This window comes from Gopherus flavomarginatus, chromosome 2, assembly GCF_025201925.1.
Source record: "Gopherus flavomarginatus isolate rGopFla2 chromosome 2, rGopFla2.mat.asm, whole genome shotgun sequence".
Lineage (NCBI taxonomy): Eukaryota > Metazoa > Chordata > Testudines > Testudinidae > Gopherus > Gopherus flavomarginatus.
Genome location: NC_066618.1, coordinates 76,411,162 through 76,434,881, shown reverse-complemented (window position 1 = coordinate 76,434,881; position 23,720 = coordinate 76,411,162). Strand labels below are relative to the sequence as shown.

Here is a 23,720-nt window from a genome sequence, read left to right as displayed (position 1 = left end):
GTGACATAGGAGCATAAATTTTAGGCAACCATTTTTTTAAAAAGCTTGGCGTTTATGAGAAATGAACAACCTTTAGCAGAAACGGCAGAATCCAAGATGATTAAGTAGCAAAGAAATGAAACATATAACCTCCTTTCTCATATCCTCATCGTGACTATTACAATCATGCAGCATGAAATACATACACAACTTGCACTAGCTTACTTATTGCACAAAAGGAGATAACCAGGCCATCCTCTTACCCTCAGAAAATGAGACTTGAGTAGATGAGGGAGGCCACAACCATGCTCTAAAGAGATCCGCTATCAGAGTGGAGAAGTGATCAGTTTCTAGGGAGGTGACTCCACCATCAAAATACTGAGCCCCAAAGTCTCTCCCTTCTGCCCCATGAAATCACACAGCAGATAAGAAGTAGGCATGGGGGTGGGATGATGGGAAGGCTAAAGTGTTATGTTGGAAACTGCCAAAGTGTTACTCTTTAAACATTTTCCAAACCTCAGAAAGATTTAGTTTCAGGGATAGGTAAAGATTTAGGTTTAGGAGGGACAGTCAAGGAGAGGTAGGTGCTTCTTTTAAGACATCCCATTTCATCCATATTTAGCAAACTGTGAGATAGCTCCATTTTGGCTACATATCAGAGCAGTCCCTTATACAAAGGTTATTTCATCTCAGAACATCAATAACCTATACTCTTCAAATGAGTTTGAGATCTGCCCATTTTATATAATATCCTGTAATTATATCCAGGGCTATCCAAAAAACAAACCTCTATTTGGAAATTTCACTATTGTGCATTGTACAAAAGATACACGGAGTGGGAAATCTACCCTTTCTGGTGTCTGGCCAAATTCCAGAAGATCAACCAGATATCAGCCTCCCAAAACCGTAAGTTGTTTCAATTGCACAGATACACACTGTACATCTGAGGGCAGGATGAGGAAAGGAAAGGAAAGAAAGAAGTTTATGGTTTGCCTTTACTCAGGAAATATAATTTGTTCAATTGGGGACAGATCCTGTGAGGTTTAGGTCACCTCATCCAAAGTGCTACGCTTTTTTGGCAACCATTGACTTCAGTGAGAGTTGGTGATGTTCAGTCCTTGCAGGAGGCATTCTGCACATCACAGAAACCTATCCCAGTTGTGCCCTTTTCAAAATCTGTGTATATAACACCAAAATACCAGATCTCTGGGCATAACCAGCACACATCGGAAATTACCGGTACTTGCCTTTTCATTTTCATCAATCAGAGTATAGTTCCGGATGTGGGAGAAGTTATCAGATCCATGTTTCTGCTAAACATGATTATTAATCAGTGTTTAAACCAAAGTCTGTTCATACCCATGCCAAGGCACATAGTGTATATACGTCTGCATGTTTCTTCCACAAAATGAACAGTTTTAGAGTCTGAGCCACTAATGCATTCCCAGTCATTTTTATAGAAATATATTTATATACAGTAATGCAGCTAAGTATCACATTATATAAAAGTCATCCATACTAGTTCTGATATTTGTGTTTAAGGAAGACTGTAGTGATTTCGTGAATAAATGGAACATGTTTTAATGAAAGATCATTCTACAACCAGCAAAATGTGTGTTTTCCAGAAATGCCATGATGGGATGAGAGAATCTGGCTAGCAGTATCGGAGGAAATACATGTACAAATCTATGAACACACTGTTACTTTACACTAGTTAAAGATGAATGTCTTGCCAAACAATTGTATAGATATGTATGGGCTACACGTCAAGGGGAAAAAAGTCCAACAGTTTACTCCAGATCATGCTGCTTGTAATTTATACCGTCTCAGTTATATTGAATATAAATCCTCCCTTTGAGGCAGCAATTTACAAACATGCTTTTGGCTAAATTCACAATACTTGGATCTAGGGTTGGACAAACTATGTCCCTTTTTGGAGTTCTATCATCAGAGAATCTTTAGTTCTGATTACATACTCTTCTTGTAGAATATCAACAATTTAATGTGATGGCTATTGGCGGCCTTTTTAATATAGAATTACAAAATTACATACTACAAAAAAAATCCCTCCATTAGTAAAATCTTTAAGACCCTAGTATAAAAAATAACACCAGACTTACCGTAAGAAAGAAGTTATAAATACCATAAAACTAAGTATGGGTTCTGGGCCCAGTACTATTCTATATTTTCATTAACAACTTGGAGGACAGAGTGGAGAGTGGATTTATAAAATCTGCAATGACACCAAGCTGGGAGGAGTTGCATGCTCTTTGGAGGACAGGATTAGAATTCAAAGCGATCTTGATAAATTGCAGAATGGGTCTGATATCAATAATAACAACAATAAACAATTCAATAATATCATGTGAGAAATAACTGGTGAGGGAGTAGCACCAAAAAAAGGATCTAGGGGTTATAGTGGATCACAAATTGATTATGAGTAAACAGGCAAATGTCATTCTGGGTTGTTTTGGCAGTGTCCTATGTAGGATATGGCAGGTAATTGTTCCACTATACTTGGCACTAGTGAGGTCTCATCTGGGGCACTGCATCCAGTTATCGGCACAACTCTTTAAGAAAGATGAGGACAAACTGGAGAGAGTCCACAGGAGAGCAAAAAAATGATAAGAGATTTAGAAAACACAACCTATGAGGAAAGGTTGAAAGAACTGGGCATGTTTAGCCTAGAGAAGAGGACACTTGATAACAGTCTTCAAATAAATAGAAGGTTGTTAAAGAGATGATGGTGATCAATTGTTCTCCATGTTCACTGAGTGTAGCAAGCAAAAATTTATGTTAGATATTAGGGAAAATTTTCTAAGTCTAAGGATAGATAAACACTGAAACAGACTTCCAAGGGAGTTTGTGGAATCCCTGTAATTGGAGGTTTTCAAGATCAGGTAAGCAAACACCTATCTAGGTTTGAGATGGTCCAGGTATGCCTAATCCTGCCTCAGTGCAGTTAGACTAGATGACCTTTTAAGGTACCTGCCAGCCCTACATTTCTATAATAAAGAATCATACATAAGGTTGGAAAGTTGGAACAAGATAATTAAGCAAGCCTTCAAACTTCAAGAAGAATATAAATAATTTAATGAACTTTAATACCATGGACAAAAAAATATTATCCCTGTGTACAAAATGCATTTATTTTCTAAGTTCTTTCATGATGTTCTGTACTTTTGATGTGTCTGATTTTCCATTCAGAATATTGCTTACTTATGTAGGATTGACTGTTAAAGTACAGATGGTATGAATCAACTTGCCAGAATACCTTGATATTAATTCTATTCAGTCATTTAACAATAACCTCATTATGCAAGAGAACTCTGCACATACAGTGCTTGTACAATTTTCTGCCAATCATTAAAAGCAATTTAATTTTAAAAGAATTATATGGCTACAGCATAATGTAAAAGGATCTCAGAAGTCACATCCCCAGTAACAACAGCAAAAATAAAATATTAATAATAATAATAATAATAATAATAAAAGAGAAATTCAGCTACCCGCTCCAGGGACTGTGAGCTCAAACTGATAATTTAAAACTAAAGCATTTTATAGAGTTCATATAGAGGGCATTTGAATCAAACGTGTGAGCGAGACTTTTGTAGTTCACAGAGCTGACTTTCATTATTTACAAATTATAAAATTCCAAGTATTTGGTTGTCTGTGATAATAATTCTGCAGCTGCTAATATGTGTATTTCTCCAGGTTATTTTACATTTTAAAAAATTACTGTCAGGGTCAGTATAATAGAAATGCTTCACGTTGCTCAATATCTCTATTAAATTTCCATATTTCCTGGGCTGAAATGTCAGCTTTATTAATTTGCCATGGGCTGAACTTTGACCTTCTTGGTGCAAGGGAGCACACTTTTTTCCTGGATGCAGTTTTCAAGAGGCAGAAAACATAATTTAGATTACTTTTACAACTCTATGGACAAAATCTTGCACTCCTTACCCAGAATTTAACTGGGCAAAACCCTGAGTTCATGGCTCAAGAATGTGCCTTATTCTACACAGTATGTTTTTAAAAGCAAAAGATTCTCAGTCTCTCTTATTTGTTTGGCACCTGTATAACAAAAGGCAGCTTAAATACAGGGTGGGGAAAGAAATTTGACAAGCAATTAGTCCCTGATATTCAAAATATTTATGCCCATATTTAACTACAGGCACGTCAGAAACCCCATTAAAGCCCTTGGGATGAGACAGGTTTGTCAAGCTAGGCACGTGTTTGCAGATCAGAGCTTTAAGATGGTCTAAAAAGTTTGATATTTAGTGGGGAAAACATCCCTATTCAGGTTAGCTTTAATTTAAGCAAATGTTTCCAGTTAAGGATGTGCTTCAGTGCTTTCCTGAATCAAGGCCTTTAATAGCTGTGATAATTAACTTTTTGAAGCAGCCAGTATCAGGGTTCCAAAGGAGGAATTGTGACAAACACCTTTGGTTAGATGATCTGTTGGGTCAAAAATCCAAGTTAAAATAGACTAAACATAGACTTGGTCAATAGGCTACATAGAACATGTTTTGTAAACTTACATGTTTTAAAAACTGTAAATAAATACAACTTCATTACTGATGGTTCATCGGTTAAACAACAACATTTACAAATTGTCTAAGCATGTATATATGATGGAGCCATTAGTATATCATGTAAATAATTTTCAATTCACTATTGCCTAAACACAGATGGACATAATTGACCATATTAGCTCCACTGTGTCAACTCTTGTAAACTTCTTCTATGAGGGAGGTCTCATTAAAAATGGGGGATTAAAGGCACCCAGGGTCAGAGCCTCAGCCACCATCAATTGACTTCAGTGCAATATGCCTATTTGCATGAGTTCAGGATCTAGCTCATTATTTTTCTGTCCGAGTGTTTACTTTGTACTTCAGGATAACATCAAGTGAGGCAGAGAAGGCTGCATAATAATCATGTCTGCTAGCTATCTGGTGGTCAGCCAGCCCTTCTGAGAACCAACGAGACTTGGATGAGCAAAAATCTTAAAGCCCACAAAAATTCCTTAGTCAACGTCTTTGCCAGCTTCTCTGGACGGCAATCTTGGCAGAGGGCCTCCAGCAGTGCAAAGCCACCTTTGGGGATTGCTGCACTTGTCACTGTAGTGGGGCTTGTGCTCAAAGAGTATGTCTACACCACCATAAACCCCACCACCACCACCAGCTGGCCTATACCAGCTGACTGGGCTCGCAGAACTCAGGCTAAGGGGATGTAGATATTGGGCTCAAGCCCAGGCTGTAGAACCCTACAAGCTAGTAGACTCCCAGAGCTCCGGCTGCAGCCCAAGCCCGAACATCTACACCACAATTAAACAGTCCCTTAACCCGAGCCCCAGTCAGCAGGCACAGGCCAGCTATGGGTGTCTAATTGCAGTATAGACATACCCGAAAAGACGATCACTGACCAGTAAAGAGACATGGTTAGGGCAGACAACGAATGAACTGATTTAACGTATTCTCTAGGCAGCTTCTTCTGGCAGAGCTACTCTGGAGCTTCCTAAAGAGACTAAAGCTGTCCTTCCCAGGCAGACCCCTCAATAAAGAAAGCAAGAAGAGTACTGTTCCCCCGCTCCACTCTGAACAATATATTGAAAGAGTTAGTGGTAGAAAGGATATTGTGAACACACTGTATGATATCTGCAGGGCAACTGTACTCCTGGATTAGGTGAGGAATGTACGCTGTCAGAAAGGAGGGATGAGCCACTACAGTCTATTCATTTGTTTTCCCATTTAAACAAAAAGACCATTTTATAACCATAACTAAGGTGAGAGAGAGAGAGAGAGAGAGAGAGCACTGCTTGGCAACCAACCAATTAAGCTGCACTCTGCTGAAACTTATTTATACTTTGTCCCTGAAAATTACATGGAGAACTGCATTGAGAGAATAGCACTGTGCAATTTGACGTATGAGTCATGTGGCGATTTTCTAGGAGGGTCAAGGGTATCCTTATATCCAGGGCAATTTTTTTAAATTCCTGCCATATGGTGCAATCTGGTCCATTTCAAAAGCAAAAAACCATTATTCAGAAATAAATTTCTGGCAAGGATGATGTAGCTATAACCAGGGACGAGAGAAACTCCATTACTAGCAGGGAATTTCCCCCAAACCTCCCCTTCGGTTTGTTGGTAGAATTTTAAGCAGAGCTCCTAGAGGCCCCCCAAGAGTAGTCTCCTGTTTATTACTGGCTGCAGGTCCTTGCAAGACCATCAAATGCACAAAGACAAAGTCTTAAATTAAGGTTCACATAAAAAACACAGGCTTAGCTATTTCAAAGCATTGGGCCCATCTAAGAGGGGCAGCTGTAATTAGTTGAGGCACAGATATTAGTCTTCCTGCAGCCTGCCGGTTAGGGGATGCAGTATTGCTAACTCCCAAATGCTGAAAAATTCTGAGGTAGACTCCAAAACGTCATGAGTGGCTTTAAAATTATGATTTAAAAAAAAGTTTGGGGTTCCTATTTTGACCTCTGGTTTGGGAGGCAGTTGCCTGCAGAGGGCACTCAGGTAACATTTTCAATCCTGTTTCCACTACCATGAAGGCTAGAAACCTACCTTTTTAAAAACTGAAAGCAGGGATTCTTGGCTAATCCCATGCCTTAAGGAGCTGATGTTTTAGGAAACATACTAAATATTGCAAGACTCACAAAAATTGTCAACACTGGAGCACCTTCATCAAACGAGCGATATCCTCAGATGCAGACAAGCACTACTTAACACCTGTGTGTGTCAATCCTAGAAAGTAATCTCCCCAAGGTAGAAACTTTATTTGCCTTTATTCCCACCCTATGAAAACAGATAGTGTTAGACTTAAGAATGGGTAATTCCATTTACAGAGGGGAATAAACATTTTCTCCACCTATTTTATTCCAAGTATCATGAACAACCATAGCACATATATTCTGTCCAAATGGAAATCTGCTGTAATCTGTCAATTTTTTTAATTTAAAAAATGAATGAAAATCAGTGCATTTCTACCAACAAGCAAGTGGCATTGCACCCCTGCTTTAAGCAGGGGATTGGCCTAGATGACCTCCTGAAGTCTCTTCCAACTCTGAAATTCTATGATTCTATGAAAGCAATCCAGGACTGAGAAAACAATGTATGAATATGTGGCCAATCTCTCAGCAGTCAAATAAACAGATACTAAAATAAACAGTTGTGTCAGAAATGGTCCCTATCCTGCAAACATTTATGCATGCGAGTAACTTTATACTCAGATAAGTAGTACCACTGAATAAAATGGGACTGCCCCCATGAGTGTTTGCAGGATCAGGCCCAATGATTACATAACCACAACATTCTACTCACAAATGAGCATGAGCACCCAATCATTCTGCTTGCCTAGGCACCTCTCTCTTCACCCTCATAGATAATGGAAGTACTCAAAAGATATTCATCTTGGATCAGTATCCAAAGGAAAAAAAAAAAGACGACTACTACATTTACTAATTTCCCAGCTGCCTCTTGCTCTAGGCTCACTCTGGACCCAATTCAAAGTCCACTGACATTAGTAAAAAGACTTCCATTGATTTCAGTGGGCTTTGGATCATGCTCTAAATCCACTATTTTTTCCAGATGCCTTTTAAATGTTATTCTATGTCTGAAGCTCTTGAGAAATTTTAAGATGATTTCCCAGTTTCACACTTCAGCTTCTTTTTTCTTCCCACATCCTTGGGACAATAACTCTTTTATTCAAGCTTCCACAGTCTTGGGAAAATTATCTTATCTCTATGTTAGTCTCACACACTGAGCACAGATGGAAGAGAATCATCTTCTTGTCTGAGATTTAAAGATATATGTATGTTTACATGTCCTAAGATCTTTCTACAAGATAACTAAATTGTTCTTATTAATGCTGCTCCCCTGATGGGAATATTCAAATTGTTTAGTGTCCTTGTCTCTCTTGTGGTTCAAAATCAGCTATGACAGTAAAATTATTCTTGGGCCTTTTTCTGCCTCTCTTACTCTCACTGGAGTAGACTGTAACTTTAAAACTTGCCTGAATAAAGGACAGTGTTGCTCCATCTCATGAGCAACCAGAGAACGAGCTGTGACACAGAGAGGCACCATTCCTTCCTCTACTCTTCCCTTGCTCTGGTAGAGACCAGGAAATGGGCTAAGTTACTTCATTCCTTTTCAGGGAGCATCTTATCCCTTCTGTACCCATGGCCGGTTACTCCTCTGTGGGCAAGCAGGGAAGGAAGCCAAGGCTCCTCCTATTGCCTGCCCCTTCCGCTCCCTCCCTACCCAGTGGCTTGCAGCAGAGACTATCAGGCAAGTAACCCTGTTTTCCTGCCCTACAGCTGCAGTCTCAATGAGAGCAGACTGGGTGTAAGGGATGTAAGGTAAGCTGTGCCACCCATCCCCTTATTCTCCTGCATAGTCAAGTAAAGGCTGTAACAATCTGCCTCACTGAGTAGTATCTTTCCTGGTGAGTAGTCCCACTGATTTCAGTGGAATGATATATGGAGTAAGGTGCTAGTCCTCGTGAACAAGGATGGCACAACCCAATCCCCTGTTTATAGGAGAGATGGATAAGATTTAAGTGCAAACACCTGTTCCTCCTCAAAGGAAAACATTGTAAAGAGCAAGGTGAACTACAACGTAGAAATACAGGGTTAAATACTCAGCTGGTGTAATAAGGCATAGCACCATTGACTTCTAGGTCCTTCTACCCCTCAAATACACAGCATTCAAAAATAGTTTCAGAGAGAGTTGAAAAAAGAAAATTTGCAGAGACAAGCACTTTTTAAAATAACCTTAAAACCATAAGTTGGAACGTGGGCTAAGGGATTTAGCTGCAAGACTCCATCTGGGTTTCCAAAGAGTCAGGTGGTTAAATCCTGATGTAACACTTTGGAAACGCAGGGGTGGGAAACTGCCCAAGCCAAGAAATTCACATTTAAGGCTGAAACATCATCCAGTTCTATTTTATAAATCACACAAAGATTTCTTTATATAACTCCCACTAACGCTGGTTGGTGTTGGATGAGGAAAACCTCCACAAACAAAGGACAATCTATCCCATAATATGATGTGTAAAACAGACCACTGCATGGAGACTCCAGAACAGCTAGGCACAACAGGGGTGAGTTAAGGATAAAGGTTCAAGCCTGAACTCTCTCATTTCCTGTCTTTGGCTCGTCTGTGCCAGTTCCTTAATGCTATATAAATATCATTTTTGTGGATGTGATTGAATTACCCACAGCTCTTCATGCTAGCATTAGTGGATTTCTCTGTAATGAGAGAATGTATTTTACTGCACATATTGTTTCTAACTGTTAAGTGCACCAGCTGCATGCCTTCTGATAGCAGCACTAGAGGGCTACCTCATTATGAGGTGAAGAGCACTTTACTGCTGGCATGGAGCCCAATCCTGCAAGCCCTCTGCACACCAAGCTCTCAATGAAATCCTCAAGAGGAAGACATGCACTTGTTTGTCACTAAGAGCAAATTAGGGTTGCCGGGGTCCGGTTTTCGACTGGAATGCCTAGTCGAAAAGGGACCCTGGAGGCTCCGTCAGCACAGTTAAAAAGTCCAGTCAGTGGCACAGTGGGTCTAAGGCAGGCTCCCTGCCCGGCTCCGCATGGCTCCCAGAAGTGGCTGACATGTTCCTACAGCACCTAGCCACAGGGGCAACCAGGGAAGCTCTACGCGCTGCCCCCACCTTGAGTGTCCCTGGACCTTGGAGTCAGGCCAGACATTCCAGCCACTTCCGGGAGCCACGTGGAGCTGGGCAGGAAGCCTGCCTTAGCCTCAATGTGCTGCCAAGCAGTGCAACCTCAGGTAAGTGCCGCCTGGCTGGAACCCACACCCCACACTCCAAATCCCAGCCCCAGGTTGGAACTCCTTCCCGCACCTAAACTCCCTCCCAGAGCCCACACCTCAAGCCCCTGCCCCAGCCCTGAACCCCCTCCCACATCCAAACTCCCTCCCAGAGCCCACATCCCAAGCCCCTGCCCCAGCCCCAGCCCCCTCCCATATCCAAACTCCCTCCTGGATCCCGCACATCCTCCCACACCCCAAACCCAATCCCAACCCCCTCCCGCACACAAACTCCCTCCTGGAGCCCTCAGCCTGCACCACCTCCTGCACTCCAACCCGCTGTCCAGTGTCGGATTAACAAATTTGCCACCCCAGGCCCTCAAAAAATTGCTGGGCCCCCTCCCCGCGCCAGCTCACCTCCACTCCCCCACCGCAAGCCGGGGAGGGAGTGGGGAGAAGAGGTGTTGCGGCACACTCAGGGGATGGCAGCGGTGGAGGGAGGTGAGCTGGAGCGGGGAGTGGTTCCCGGCCCCCCCCGGGTTACTCCCCACTCCCGCGGTCCACAGCTCACCTCTGCTCCGCCTCCTCCAAGCGTGCCGCTTTTTGCTTCTCTCTCTCTCTCTCCCCCTCCCTCTGAGCGCTTTTGCATGGCAAGCCTGGGATGAAGGTGGAGGGAGGGAAGCATGGCGCACCTGGGGGCAGAGGTGGTCCTTGGATTTGGGGAAGGGGCGCAGTTGGAGAGGGGGCACGAGCAAATTTTGCACCCCTGCAAATTTGTTGGCCTAGGTGATAATACACCGCTGCCCCTGCCCTAGCCCTGAGACCACTCCCACACTCGGAACCCCTCAGCTCCAGCCCAGAGCCCCCTCCTACACCTCAAACCCTTCATCCCTGGCCCCATACCCCCAGCCAGAGCCCTCACCGCCCACACACCCTGAACCTCTTATTTCTGGCCCCACCCCAGAACCTGCCCCCCTAGCCAGAGCCCTCAAATCCTCCTGCACCCCAATCCCCTGCCCCAATCCAGTGAAAGTGAGTGAGGGTGGGGGAGAGCGAATGACAGAGGAAGAGGGGATGGGATGAGTGGGGGTGGTGCCTGAGGGGAGGGGCAGGGCAGGCGGCAGGGCAAGGGTGTTTGGTTTTGTGCAGTTAGAAAGTTGGCAACTCTAAAGCAAATGCTGAGTGCTCATTGTTTGATGTGCTGACAAGAGGAGCTCCTTTCATAGCTGACAGTCCCTGTATACTATGGTGCAAACATGACTTTGCAATCTGCAATGATAGAAACTCTGACATTTTGGCTTCCATGTGAGATTGAGGGCTGCTGGATTCCAGATTTTAAAATGCTCAATGGTTCTGAGATGTCAAACAATTCTAGTACAGTAGCTGAAATATGATTTTAGGGATTCTTTTATAATTTGCTGACCAGCGGCTACCAAATGAATTATTAAAGTTACTGAGGTGCAGAAACACTTCTTACAGAAAAAAACCTGGAGATAAAAATGAAGACAAGATAAAAATAAAGGACAGTAATAGAAGAAAAGAAAGGCAGGAAAAAAGGGGAGGGAAATAAAATTAGTCAGTGTAAGAGTGTTCCACATACCTAGTTTCAGTGTGACAGAGCTATACTCAGGGCTGCTCTAAATTGTGCTGGCAAATAATGGCTCCCACAGCCTGGCTACACTGATCAGAACCCACAAAACACACATGGTGTGTTGGTTCCACCCCCTCCTATCCTGACATACTCACCTCCCTGATGTGAAACACCTGTAGGGCTGGCTGGCCTTTTCAGCTGCTGCCTTAACAGCAAATTTAAGTCCCCTTTGCAATGTGGGAGCAGCACAAAGGGGACTTAGAAAAGGCTGGACAGCTGGTCTCATAATTAAGAGGAAACTCTTTTTCTTTAAATCAAAGTGTAATGAAAATGACAACAGATCAAGCAACTGCCAGTAGTTATCAAATACTAAGTATTCGGGTCCATATTACACAGTGCCAGGGTTTTTGTTGGTTTGTTTGTTTTGTTTTTTACTGCTTATTGGTGATAGCGACAAATCTTGTGATTAAATACAATAAAACATTTGTCTCAATGTTGATATTTAATAGCTATACCATTATAGCCTTCCACTACTACACTTCCACTAGTACAATTATTATATTTGGAAGTGAGCAGAATCACTGGCTGCATTGCTTTTTAACAAAAAAAATACACTGTTGTTTTCAATTTAGAAGTTGTTAATGTTTTTATAAGCGCCTCAATAGATGTATCCTGGCTGAATTCTTCAGCTTTCTGTGTTAGGTGTATGACAAGGCACGTGATATATATTCATTCATTTGCTATGCAGTGGAGAATGCATTTAACAAACTGCATATTGAAATGTTTGTGCTAATCTACTGTAGAGTAATTTTAAAAATGCACATCCATAGTCCATCTAATGGACAATCCTAAACTCAATGCTCATTTCAATACAGCAATCAAGAGGGACACAGAGATGAGCTATGGAGTAGGCTAGTCTTTGGGTTTTAGTTTTATCAAACTAAAATTGGGATGGTTCAGATACAAAGTCTATTAATTAAAAAAAAAAGTAAGCTTTTAGGTTCTGTCCATGTGCATAAAATGGGTGAGCTAGGATTTTTTTTTTCTAGTCAGAGAGGCTTTCATGGTACTAAACTAGGAATGAATACAGACCTGGTTTACAATCCAAAGTAATCAAACTTCAAAGCTAGTGAAAAAAAGGTTCTGGTTTTGATCCAACTCTAGTACCCAAATACAATGATTTTTTATAAATTATAAAATTTACAAATTAAATTAATGGAGATACACCTATCACTGGAAGGGATTGGTCATTGTGTCCAGCCCCCTGCCTTCAGCAGCAGGATCAAGTACTAATTTTGCCCCAGATCCCTAAGCGGGCCCCTCAAAGATCAAACTCCCAACCCTGGGTTTGGCAGGCCAATGCTCAAACCACCAAGCTACCCCTGCCACCCCTACTGCCTTAGTAAATGCCAGTGAGAAACAGGCTAGATATCTGTGGATAATTTATGTTGGTTAAATATACTCTTACACATTGCAGTTATATTATTTTAAGGGCACACAAAACCGGCATGATTAACCCACAGGTATATGATAATAAATGATTATTAAAGATAAAAAGGAAATTGTTTCTTACCTCAAATAATAATAATAAGTTATTGTTAAAAAACCAGCACACCACATCTGATCATTCCAAGATGTCCCCTTATTCCTTCTAATTGCCAGGTCCCCATTAGAAAACAGCTAGAATATTTATGTTCTTCTTGACTTAGTGAATTAATCAAAATAATTGAAGTTTCACAACTAGCTTATAACCTGGGGAATATATGGTGTCTCTGAATATGGACGCTGTGGAATAGGAAGTTTGTCTAATTTTTATATGACCACCATTCTGTAAGGAACATAAATGTTACACTTAAACCTGTCAAAACGATATACTGATAATGCTCTGATCCTGCAATGCTTTCAGCATGAGCAGACTCCTGGGCTTCCATGAAGCTCCATGGAAATCAACAGAGTCAACTGTGGGTGCACTGGCATGAAGCTCATTGTAGAATCGGGGGTCTACGTGTGCTCCAGATTACCATTACTGTATTTATTTGCAGGAGCATTGACTTTGAGCTAAGCACTTTCCAAACACTTAAGGAGGATGGCCCCTGCTCAATGAAGCTCAGATGCCAATGGGATATGCAGAGTACACACTTGCAGAAAAATAAAACTTTTCAAATCCCAGACATGTTGACATCATTTTAATGTGAAACTTCAACCAGTCATTCCATTTTGCCTGTCTCTGTTTCAGAACAAGGACAGACGCCTTAGCTGATAAAGCTCTGAGAACTTCTCTCTCCAATGAGCAGCTTTTGAATAATATTTTAGTCTTTCGGGTTTCTAATACACGCCTAACAGAAGTGCTTGTTCCACATATCATTCTGGGAAGTTACCAAATACTTGCAATGAAGGACGTTGCACATTACATAGTGCAGAGCTCTTGTCAATGCCTGTTTGAAGCGGTACGGGAAAATATAGCAGCTGAATACAATGACATCTTTGTTTTATTGCTGATAATATTCAACAGCTTTGCCGTTATAGCCAGTCTCCCATTTCCCCTTGTACAGAAGTTCCAGGCATGCTGTGAGATTTTTGCCATTTCGCTTAAAGTGGTGTCCAGGTTGTTTGGCTTTCCTGACTTTTGGTTATAACGATTATTGTTAGCTCACAGCATAGCATAAGGAGAACATATTTCTGAAAATGACTAAACATTGTTTGCATCTTATCTGCAAAGAGCGAGATTATGGAAGAAATTCTGCTACACAAATGCCATCAACATCAAAGGGGTCTCCATTCTCCTCTCAGTGCCCTGCACATAATTCCCATTAATGTTAATTAGTGAAAATTAACTAGCGCTAGGCACAGGCATCAAGGGGAGATTAGTCTCTTTAGGAAGTTAGAGAGCGACACTACAGTTCAATTAAAGAATCTCCTGCTTCTTTCTCTGATCATTTTCGTATCATAACTGCGACTGTACCACTGACAGGCAGAATCTCTAATCTAGCTAGCAAGTGTAGCAACAGCAGTGTACACATGGCAATGTGGGCTACACTACTGAGTAGCTACCCGAGTTCAAACCTGCTGGGGAGTCTGGGTATGTACTCAAGTAGCTAGCCAGGGCCACCATATCTACACTACTATTGTTATCCAGGCTAGCTAGGTAAAATCTAGCATTGGTAAGCCTACCTGCCCTACAATCACACCTGCATATGCAGTGTACACATACACTTGTCATTTGCTTTTAAGTGTGACAACTAGGACAATATTCCTGGAAAATCTTATTGAATCTAATTTAAGAATCTTTTGAGTCCATTTCTTAAATGCAAAACTTATGTATTATGGTGGGATCATCTGTAACTTCTTTAGGGAGGAGACATGGCCAGTGTGAACCTCAAGAAGTCTAATGAGCTTCAAAGACTATATTTAACAATGTGTCAGATAAGAAGGAACTTTGAGGGCAAACAAAGTTAAGTGGTTTTCCTAGGAAATATCTGGGAAGAGGCAAATACAAATTCCCAACTCCTGACCCAACCTTCTGAATTTATGCCCTGAGGACAGAAACATTGTCTTTTGATTGCCTGTTATGTGAGAGTATAGGAGCCACAAAGTCTTCTCTGGTTCCCTAATGCTGGGAAGGACTATGGTCCCTTCCATCCTGCTCTGTGGACAAACAGCTTGATTGTTTTTTATTATTTATTTGTATGGGCCTTTGCGTGCACGTAGGTGCATAAGCAAAGCACTTACTGAGAGTAAGACAAATCAAGTCTTGCCAATTCTCAGGATTTTATAATGAGCTGTGTGTTTTTTAGGATTCTTTTTCTTAAAAGCCCCAGCTCCTGGAGTCACGTGATTACATGAGAAATTCAGCTTTCACTTTTTAAAAAAGTGGGTTTCTTGCCCTGAAGGTTGTGGAGAAGAGCTTCAAAATGTGACCCCCTAAAGACTCAAAACACAGAAGGCAAATAAAAGAACCCACCATTTATTCTTTTTTAAAACTACATCATTTTTAAGCCAGTCTAATGATTTCTGAAGATGTGGGGCTGGCAATACTCCCAGTCAATGAAATGAGATTTTCACTTAAAGGCCCCCATTCAGGAAGAACACCCTATCTGCGAGCATATGAACAGTCCCATTGATTTGCTCAGCTTGGACCTGCATGCTGGTGGGCAGATTCACCAGTCAGGGAGGAAAACTGAAGTCCCAACTACAAGGTACTTTAAGTCCCTGTCCCCAGGGCTCACTCTGTCAACAAGGCCCCCAAAAGGGAGCAAATAAACTCCAAATATTCAGTACTAACCACTCAAGGCTTTTCTGATTTCCATTAGCTGGGAAGAAAGAGGACATACTCATCCCTCTGGTAGTCCTTTCTATCTGCTATGGACAGTTACCTTCTCCATTTCAAAGTACTTCCCTGGCCAACCAAGAATGGCAAATAGAAAGAACATGATGCATATGGTGTTAAAACAAGCCACTGCATTACCTTATTTTGTGTAAATCTCCTTCACTCACTCACTCCTCCTGCCACCTCACCCTGAATCCTCCTATTTCAAACACAAGGACCAATTCTGAAGTCCTTACATTGAGTAATACTTCCATAAGTACTACTCAGTGTAAGTTATGACTGCAGAATCAGGCCCACAATTTGTAAATTCCTTGGGACAGGGACCTGGACTTTAGCTTTCTATAAAGCCCTATGCAGCTGTATGAACAAACATTATATAAGACGAAAAGGCTATAAGAGATGGTGTGGGTTATGTATTGTAGTATGACTAAATAATAATGCTGATGGAATTCATAAGGCCTGATGAAAAGCCCATTGAAGACATTGGGTTTCTTAACACTGATTTCACTGGGCTTTGAATCAGGCCAATACTCATTAAAATAAACTACAGTTGCTTATACTACTGGTGAGGGGTTTCCACACAGAGAAAGAAGGCAGGCAGGGATTGTGGGAACAAGGTAATGGCTGGTGTCAGAACCATAGCTGTGAATTTCTTAAGTTTTAAAACTATTAAATTCCACTAAATCTCTTGTAAACAGTAATATAGTTTCAATAATGGCTCAATCTCAGTCTAATATTTGGTCTGAGAATTCTTGTATATTTATAGTTTTGGTTAAGTAAAGAATTCTTAATAATGTAGTTTCTTCTCCCAAGCCAAGGTAAGTTCTGAAATAATCATATATTTTCCTAAGTACACCTGCAAGCAAATGTAGTTTCCACTCTGCTTTGAACAAAGTATGCATGTGCATGAACACACACGCAGATATGGCCCACACTTAGCCTTCCTTTGGTTTGTCTTTTTTGTTAGTGTAAATAATAAAAACAAAGTTTAAGAGAAAATCATGATAATTTCGATTTCACAGTGCCTAAAAATTCTAGGTGTTTCATAAAAAAATAAACTGACAATATTTATATATAATATATTGATAACATACTTGTATGCCTATGGGACTCCCCACAGTAAAATGAGGCTAATCATAAACTCTCTAGATCAAATTGCTGTATTATCAGCCCATCCACCCACCTCCTTCCTGCAAGTCTGAGTGGGGAAAAAAGCGAGCATTGCAGCACTTCCATCAGGTCAGCAAATCTGGGCTGTGATGCAGCAAGGGGAGACATTTAGTCAATGGTGTCTCACATTCAGTAAGTCTCCTATATAGAGCACATGTCCATCTGTCAGATGAGTTTGTGAATCACCCACTATGGTTCCTGATAGAATAATAACAAATGCTATTTGTCCTTTGGATGGTTTAGGGCCGTAGATGTTTTCAGATTCTTAAACATTTACATTAATGATAAGCAAACATCTCAGTGTCTAATGGACATATCCAGCCGTGCTGTTACAGTTGACTGGCTGCATGTAGAAAGTATGCTGGGGGAGTGTAGCAGCGAAGAATATAATGAAAGAATGGAAACACTACATTCTCAAACAGGTCGAAGAAGCTCATTGCATTTGTTTATCCTGCTCATTTCTCGAAGCCTTCCCCCCCACAATAAACAAACAAGAGATTATAGCAGTGCCCTTCACACAGTGACAGAAACTCACAATATTCCTGTTAAGAACTCTCAAGTTTTTTCCCCCACCCCTAGGACTTGAATTATAATTCATCTGGGGAAAAAAATGTTTTCTGCACCAAACCACGAGAATTCTTCCCTCTCCCACAAGCCTCTATTAAATTATGTTCATCCAACTTGAAAGGGAATCAGAAACTCTTACTGACACTCGGTCACGCTCCAGTGAAATGATGGCTACATCCTAAGTAGGTAATGTTGCAGGTGTTCATTTATTAGCTCAACTAAGTTATTTTTGTGCCTTTCTTCCTTACAATGACAACATTCATGTTCCAGACAGAACACTCTGCAATGCTCTGGGCATTTGTTGACCTAGGTTTTGGTTTCTCTGACAAAAAGGGGTGGCTAAGGATAGGATTAGTTCATTGCCTATCAGGGGAAATTTTAATGTTTGTCTTTAACCATTTAAGATATTCAGGAACTACAGTAACAGGGAGATAATACAAACAATTTTACTAGGGTTTTTCATTTCTTTGTTTTTAAAAGAGTAGCACAGTGAAGAAAAAATAATACATACAAATCCTGCACTTAAACATTACAAAGACATTCAGCTTACACATCGGAGTACAAAGCTGTGAGTCAACACAGTTTTGAAGTTAAGATGCAGGTATTTGAAACCAAAAGTTCATTATATTATACCAATGTGGACCTTAGGTAGAAGTCCAATTTTTTTATAATATTAGTAACAACAACAACAACCACCATGCAGAGGTCTCATATCACAGGGTAAAAAACTACTTCTACGTCACTAGGTTGGTTTGCTTTTTTGTTTGTTTAAATAATAATATAGACATCCATAAAATTAGTTACCGAGCCCATGATCACTCTTCAATTTAAAAAAACTATCAAGTTCAAATTATGTTTTTTCTTTTTAATGTTTAAGTGCAGCCCCTGCCCTAAAGAGCTTGAAACAAGAGAGAGATACAAGCAATGCAAGCTTGCTTAATCTATGCTATCAATATGCTTCACCACTATTCCAAATGGACCGTTTCTGAGGAAGACAAGTATAAGCCAGTCGTGTTCCCTCACAGTCCTGAACAGAATCTGCAAACTTTGTATTTAGTCCAAACATATGTTTTACTTAGGATTTGACTCTATTGGTAATTCAAACAACAATGAAAATCACAACCTTCACTTGCCCCCCAAATCTGGCTGTTTCTAGGGTTTCCCTGGAGAGATTTCTCTTCCTCAGACCTTAGTTTCCTCTGCTCAAATCGAACAGTTCAAGTGTAGTAAATGAGAAACACTGGACACCCAGAGTCAAGCGGGAATCAATCTACATCTCCCTGAATAGTTCTAACACCAGGTAATCCAGGGAGAAAGCTCCATCATTCTGAGGTTAACTCACTTTTCTCACCTCTTCAGTCAATGGCCTCTATGCTAAAGTATACAAGAGTGCCAATTATTGCTAAATACAATGGCGGGTGCAGATTGCAGGCCTCTGTTCAGATTATACTGTAACATGGATACAATGGTAACTAGCTTTAATGTATCTGAACCTCTGCATTCCACTGTATCTTGCAAAGACCTGCTACTTAACTGGTCAAATGCAGATACTGGGTGAAATGCTGACTCCACTGAAGCTAATGGGAATTTTGCCACTGGCTTTCACCCACAGTCTAAGCACACCCATTTACACTATGCTTGAATTTGGTCCATTGTCATTATATCATGAATTCATTTGGAAGATGCGAGACTATGGTGGTGACTTTTTTTTTTTTCTTATTTTGAATCTTACTGTGGATAGGTTATACCTTGTTTTAGCCTTTATTTTAATTAGAACTGGTTGGAACCACTTTTAAAAATACAAAAATTTTGACCAAAAAAAGAGGGGAAAACAGCAAAAGTTTTCACCTCGGTTTCCCTTATGTTTTGGCCAACTCTAATTTAATTATTTCACTCTTGTTTGTCTTTCCTATCACAAAACTAGAGGGAATAAAATAAACTAGGAATCTGACTCTCACTCCCTTAAGCAAATCCATGAGACTTTGAATGGGAAGAAGATCCTTTGCCTCACAGAAAATATGGCTCAGAGTCATAGAAGAAAAACCACAACGATGGCAATCACAGCAAAACAAGAAACTTTCTGCGCTTAGAAAAACATTTAGATACCAAATACTGGCTCATCTTCCACACAACTCAGTCTGACTGGCTCACAGACTTATCAGTTTTTGAGTTTAATATTTTTGTTGTTATTGTTTTAATTCAGTCCTTTGATTTCAGCCTGGATCACACAGAAATCAAACATTGCCGGGTGATAAAGAGATAGCTAATCCAAGCAAGGAAAACAAAGTAGATGGATATGGTAAGATTTCTGAAGGTATATTTCAGGTACAAGGCGGTAAGGTACTAAATCCAACCATATGCTGATCTAGAGTATTAGACCAAACCAGTTTTAAAGTCAAAGACTGAGTAAAATGTAGGTTAAATTGCATTTAAAGGATGGATTTAGCACTGAAAAACTGATGGCTAGAGCACAGCAGACAGAGACTGTACTCACAATGCATGCAACCTTCATAATACTACATAGCAATCCTAAGAGAAAGCAAATTTGAGCTATTATATTTAAATGTATAACCAAAAATGTATAAAATGTTCAACTACAACTTGTTAAAGCTCACAGGATTTCACAGTTTTAAAATATATTTATATATTAAAAATTCACAATAGGAATACATGTTCTTAGTATAATACATTTTCCCCTGTAACAGGTGAAAAATTTTCAAGCAAAACAATTTTTGTAAAAAACAGTAATTATTTTTCAAAATTGTCCACTCTTTTATGACCAAAACCAACAACTAATATTTTTCATTTTCTTCTCACCTTTTATCCTTTTTTAAGCCCCTTTTTGAGTGGCAAACTAGGAAATGGGAAAATAAAAAGGAGGGATAAAGAAAAAATGGAGAGAAATGAGAAATAAGGAAAACCTGAAAATATTTGACTAAAAAATTGTGAACATTTTTGAAAAGTGAAAATTCTGCTTTAAAAACAACAAACAAAAAATTCAAATGTCTAAAACGGTGTGTTTTTGTGTATTTGCTTTTGTTTGTCTGTTTTTTGATCAGCTCTATTTTCACCTGGGATTGCAATAGTTTATTGATGTGCCTCATACGTTAGTGACGGCCAAAGAGATTTCTATGTAAAGTTTTATGAGAATTTTGGGATTCTTCTAGGTGAAACACATTATTTTGTATAAAAATAAGGTATGATTAGATTAGGAAAGGAACTTTATATGTTGCTTGTTTAAAACAGTACTTTATACATTTTTCATTCTACAATCTATAAATATTAAATGTTAATTATGTTTATCTTAATTTTAATAAACATCATGTTTTGACTGAGTTAAGAGGAACATGTATGTAACAATGGGTCGTACAATTATGCTATAAAACACTGGGTATGTTTTAGGAATAAATGGCAATATTAGTATATAAATATTATTTGCATGCATTAGTTATGACCAAATTTTTAAATTATGGAATTATGAATGTGGATTGAGATGGGTTTAAAAGGCTATGTTTTAAAAAGTGCAAAGCAAGCTAAAGTCATATTTTCAGAGATTTCTTGCTCAATTTATGTGAAAATCCAAGACGTGATGCATAAATGAAGGAAGATTACCTTTACTATTCATATATTCCTGGTTTATTTTTTTCAATCACACCAGTTTATAAAGTCCCAAAAGATGCACTGTAACTTAAGTGCTTTGCATAGCAAAATAAAGCTTAAAGCAACATTTCTGAACAGAGATTTTCAGGATCAAAACCATACAAGAAAGAACAAAACGTTCCAGTAACATTTTTCTTATTTTTCTTATTTACTTGGTTACTGCGGAGTTCATGATGACTTCTTTTCCTTTTGTTATATCTGAACAGTTTGACAGATTACTGTGACAAGGTCACCCTTAAATTGATAAAAGGTTTGATAGTGTCGGTACATTTGTCAAAAATATCTGACATCACTCATAGTGGAGTCTGCACTACGAGCATCAATGGCACTCCAGTCTGCTATTTTCTATTCAGCGTGCAGTGCATACCACATAAAAACAAAAAATGGAAATGTATAAAGGTCAGGAAGATTAACTAAAGCAGCCACTCATCTTATCAAACACAAAACCTCATGGTTTTTCTATGGTTTTAACTAAAATAGAATCTATTTTTATAGCCATACACCAAAATGCACTTAAAAGAAAGTTGAGTGTAGTTTAAAGGGTAAGCATCCTACTAGAGTAAAATTGGAAATGGAAATGTTGCACTATGAGAAATTTACTCAGTTGCAAGCATTTTCAACATTCCCTTGGTTACTGCAGAAGAAAAAAAATATGTTTTAAGAGCTTTCTTCCTCAGACCTGCCAAGCGTCATACAAAGTGTCTATCACAGTATTTCTGGTCAAATCTAGGAAGTGCATATCACATTGGATAATATTTGCATGTATTTTAATTTAATTTACCATATATCTCAAAGCAGCATCAATTTCTATTCAATTCTAGGTCTAGGCTCAGATTGATTCTTACACTAGTAAATCCATTTATCAAGCTCTACCTGATATGCTGATTTGCAATGGAAAGTCTTAAAGGTACCATTCAACTTTGGGGGGGGGGGGGGGGGAGAATATAAATACAGCATTGTTGGAATCCATACTTGCTGTCTCTGTTATTTTCCTACCATTGTTCTCATTCTACAACAAAAAATATATATTTTTTTTATTTCCGGCCTTAACAACTCAATATGGGATCTGAAAGACAAGTTGGGTTACTTCCTTCTTGTGCATCACCACCAGTAATAAAGATTCAGCAAATCAAATTATACCCTCAGCTATACCTGTATTATCCATTATAATCAACTCATTTGCTAAGGTAACTGCCCTGTGATTTGATTTTAGCAAACATTTCTGTGAATGATGTACCAGAGGAACAAAATTTAGCTATGTGGCCTCTGCAGTGTTAACAGAAATAAAGATCAGTAAAACTTATATTTGTCACTACAGTTGGCAGAAATTACTCCAAATATACACAGGGAGCAGATCTGTTGAATAAGAGAGTGACATTTTTACATCATCAGTTTTAAGAGGACATTTTGGTACAAGCCCATATTCACTTGGTAACATACTTCTCGAACTTCAGACTTGACAATAAGACACAGCAATCAAAAGATGTGACAAATGTGTTTTGTTGTGTTTTGTGTGTTCTGCCATGAATCATAATTCTTTGACTAAAAATCTCTCATAGTAGATGTTTTCTGATTATGTGAATTAATTAAATCAAAAGAAAAGTAAAAAAGAAAAAACATCGAAAAATAAATTCAGTCTCATGAAGCCATGACTCCCAATTAATTGGATGTCAGTAGATTTTGAACCCTAGATTTTCAGCTCTCCAAGCACAGACATCAGCCATTTGAGCTAAAGGAGTCGGTGTTATCCTTGATGTTCATCTTTCACTACCAGGTACATCATGCATCTAAATTCTTGTTTTGAAAATATAAAATCTATATATACAAGCTTAAAATCTGGCTTGGAAATTTGTCCCTATAAATACGATGGTCAAGCATACTCATTTCAAACTGGAGGACATGAAATATTTTAATGGCACTTACGGTTGGCACAGCTTGATAAGGTCCTGGTCAGTGGTGCCGGGTGGAAGGCCTCGAATGTACAGATTGGTTTTACTCAACTGTTCCCCACTGCTGTTGTTGCTGTTGTTGCTGCTGTTTGTGCTGGGGCTGGGAGGAGCCATGGGGTGGGGAGCTGGTGCATAGGACTGCTGAAAACAAAAAAATCTGTTACTAGAAAATAAACTCATCACCAGCTTGTGTGTCTTACCGAAGCTGCTATGAATTCACGGTAGCTCTGTGCCACACACATACTGCAATTAATTCTGGGCCCGGAATTTATTTACAATAATATACAATGAACTTTATTTTTTAAAATCTGAATTAATAGCAGTTGATAGATTATACATGCACTTTATCCTACTCACAAGATATGACACCACCATGCTGAATATTTAGGAACAACATTTATTAAATGAAGATGACACACAGCACATGATTTAACTCAAGCTACTCCATGACTAGGGCCCTACCAAATTCATGGCCGTGAAAAATGCATCCCAGACAATGAAATCTGGTCTTACCCACGAAATTTGGTCTTCTGTGTACTTTTACCCTATATTACACAGACATCACAGGAGAGACCAGCGTTTCTCAGACTGGGGGTCCCAATCTAAAAGTGGGTTGTGGGGGGGTCCGCAAGGTTATTGTAGAGTCAGGGCTCTACAATTACAACAAGGTGAAAAATCAGATTTAAATATCT

The 23,720-nt window shown here is 39.6% G+C and overlaps 1 protein-coding gene across 8 annotated transcripts in view; it reads right to left on the bottom strand.

The window, feature by feature from the left end:
* Positions 1-23,720, bottom strand: part of RBMS3 (RNA binding motif single stranded interacting protein 3) — a 977,979-nt gene that overhangs the window by 439,156 nt on the left and 515,103 nt on the right. For 6 of the 8 annotated variants that reach the window (XM_050938458.1, XM_050938456.1, XM_050938459.1 and 3 more), the window contains one exon: positions 23,003-23,169. In XM_050938458.1, coding sequence (XP_050794415.1) covers positions 23,003-23,169 — 167 coding nt within the window. The remainder of the gene's footprint in view (positions 1-23,002; positions 23,170-23,720) is intronic. The other 2 variants (XM_050938457.1, XM_050938463.1) reach the window with 1 other exon arrangement.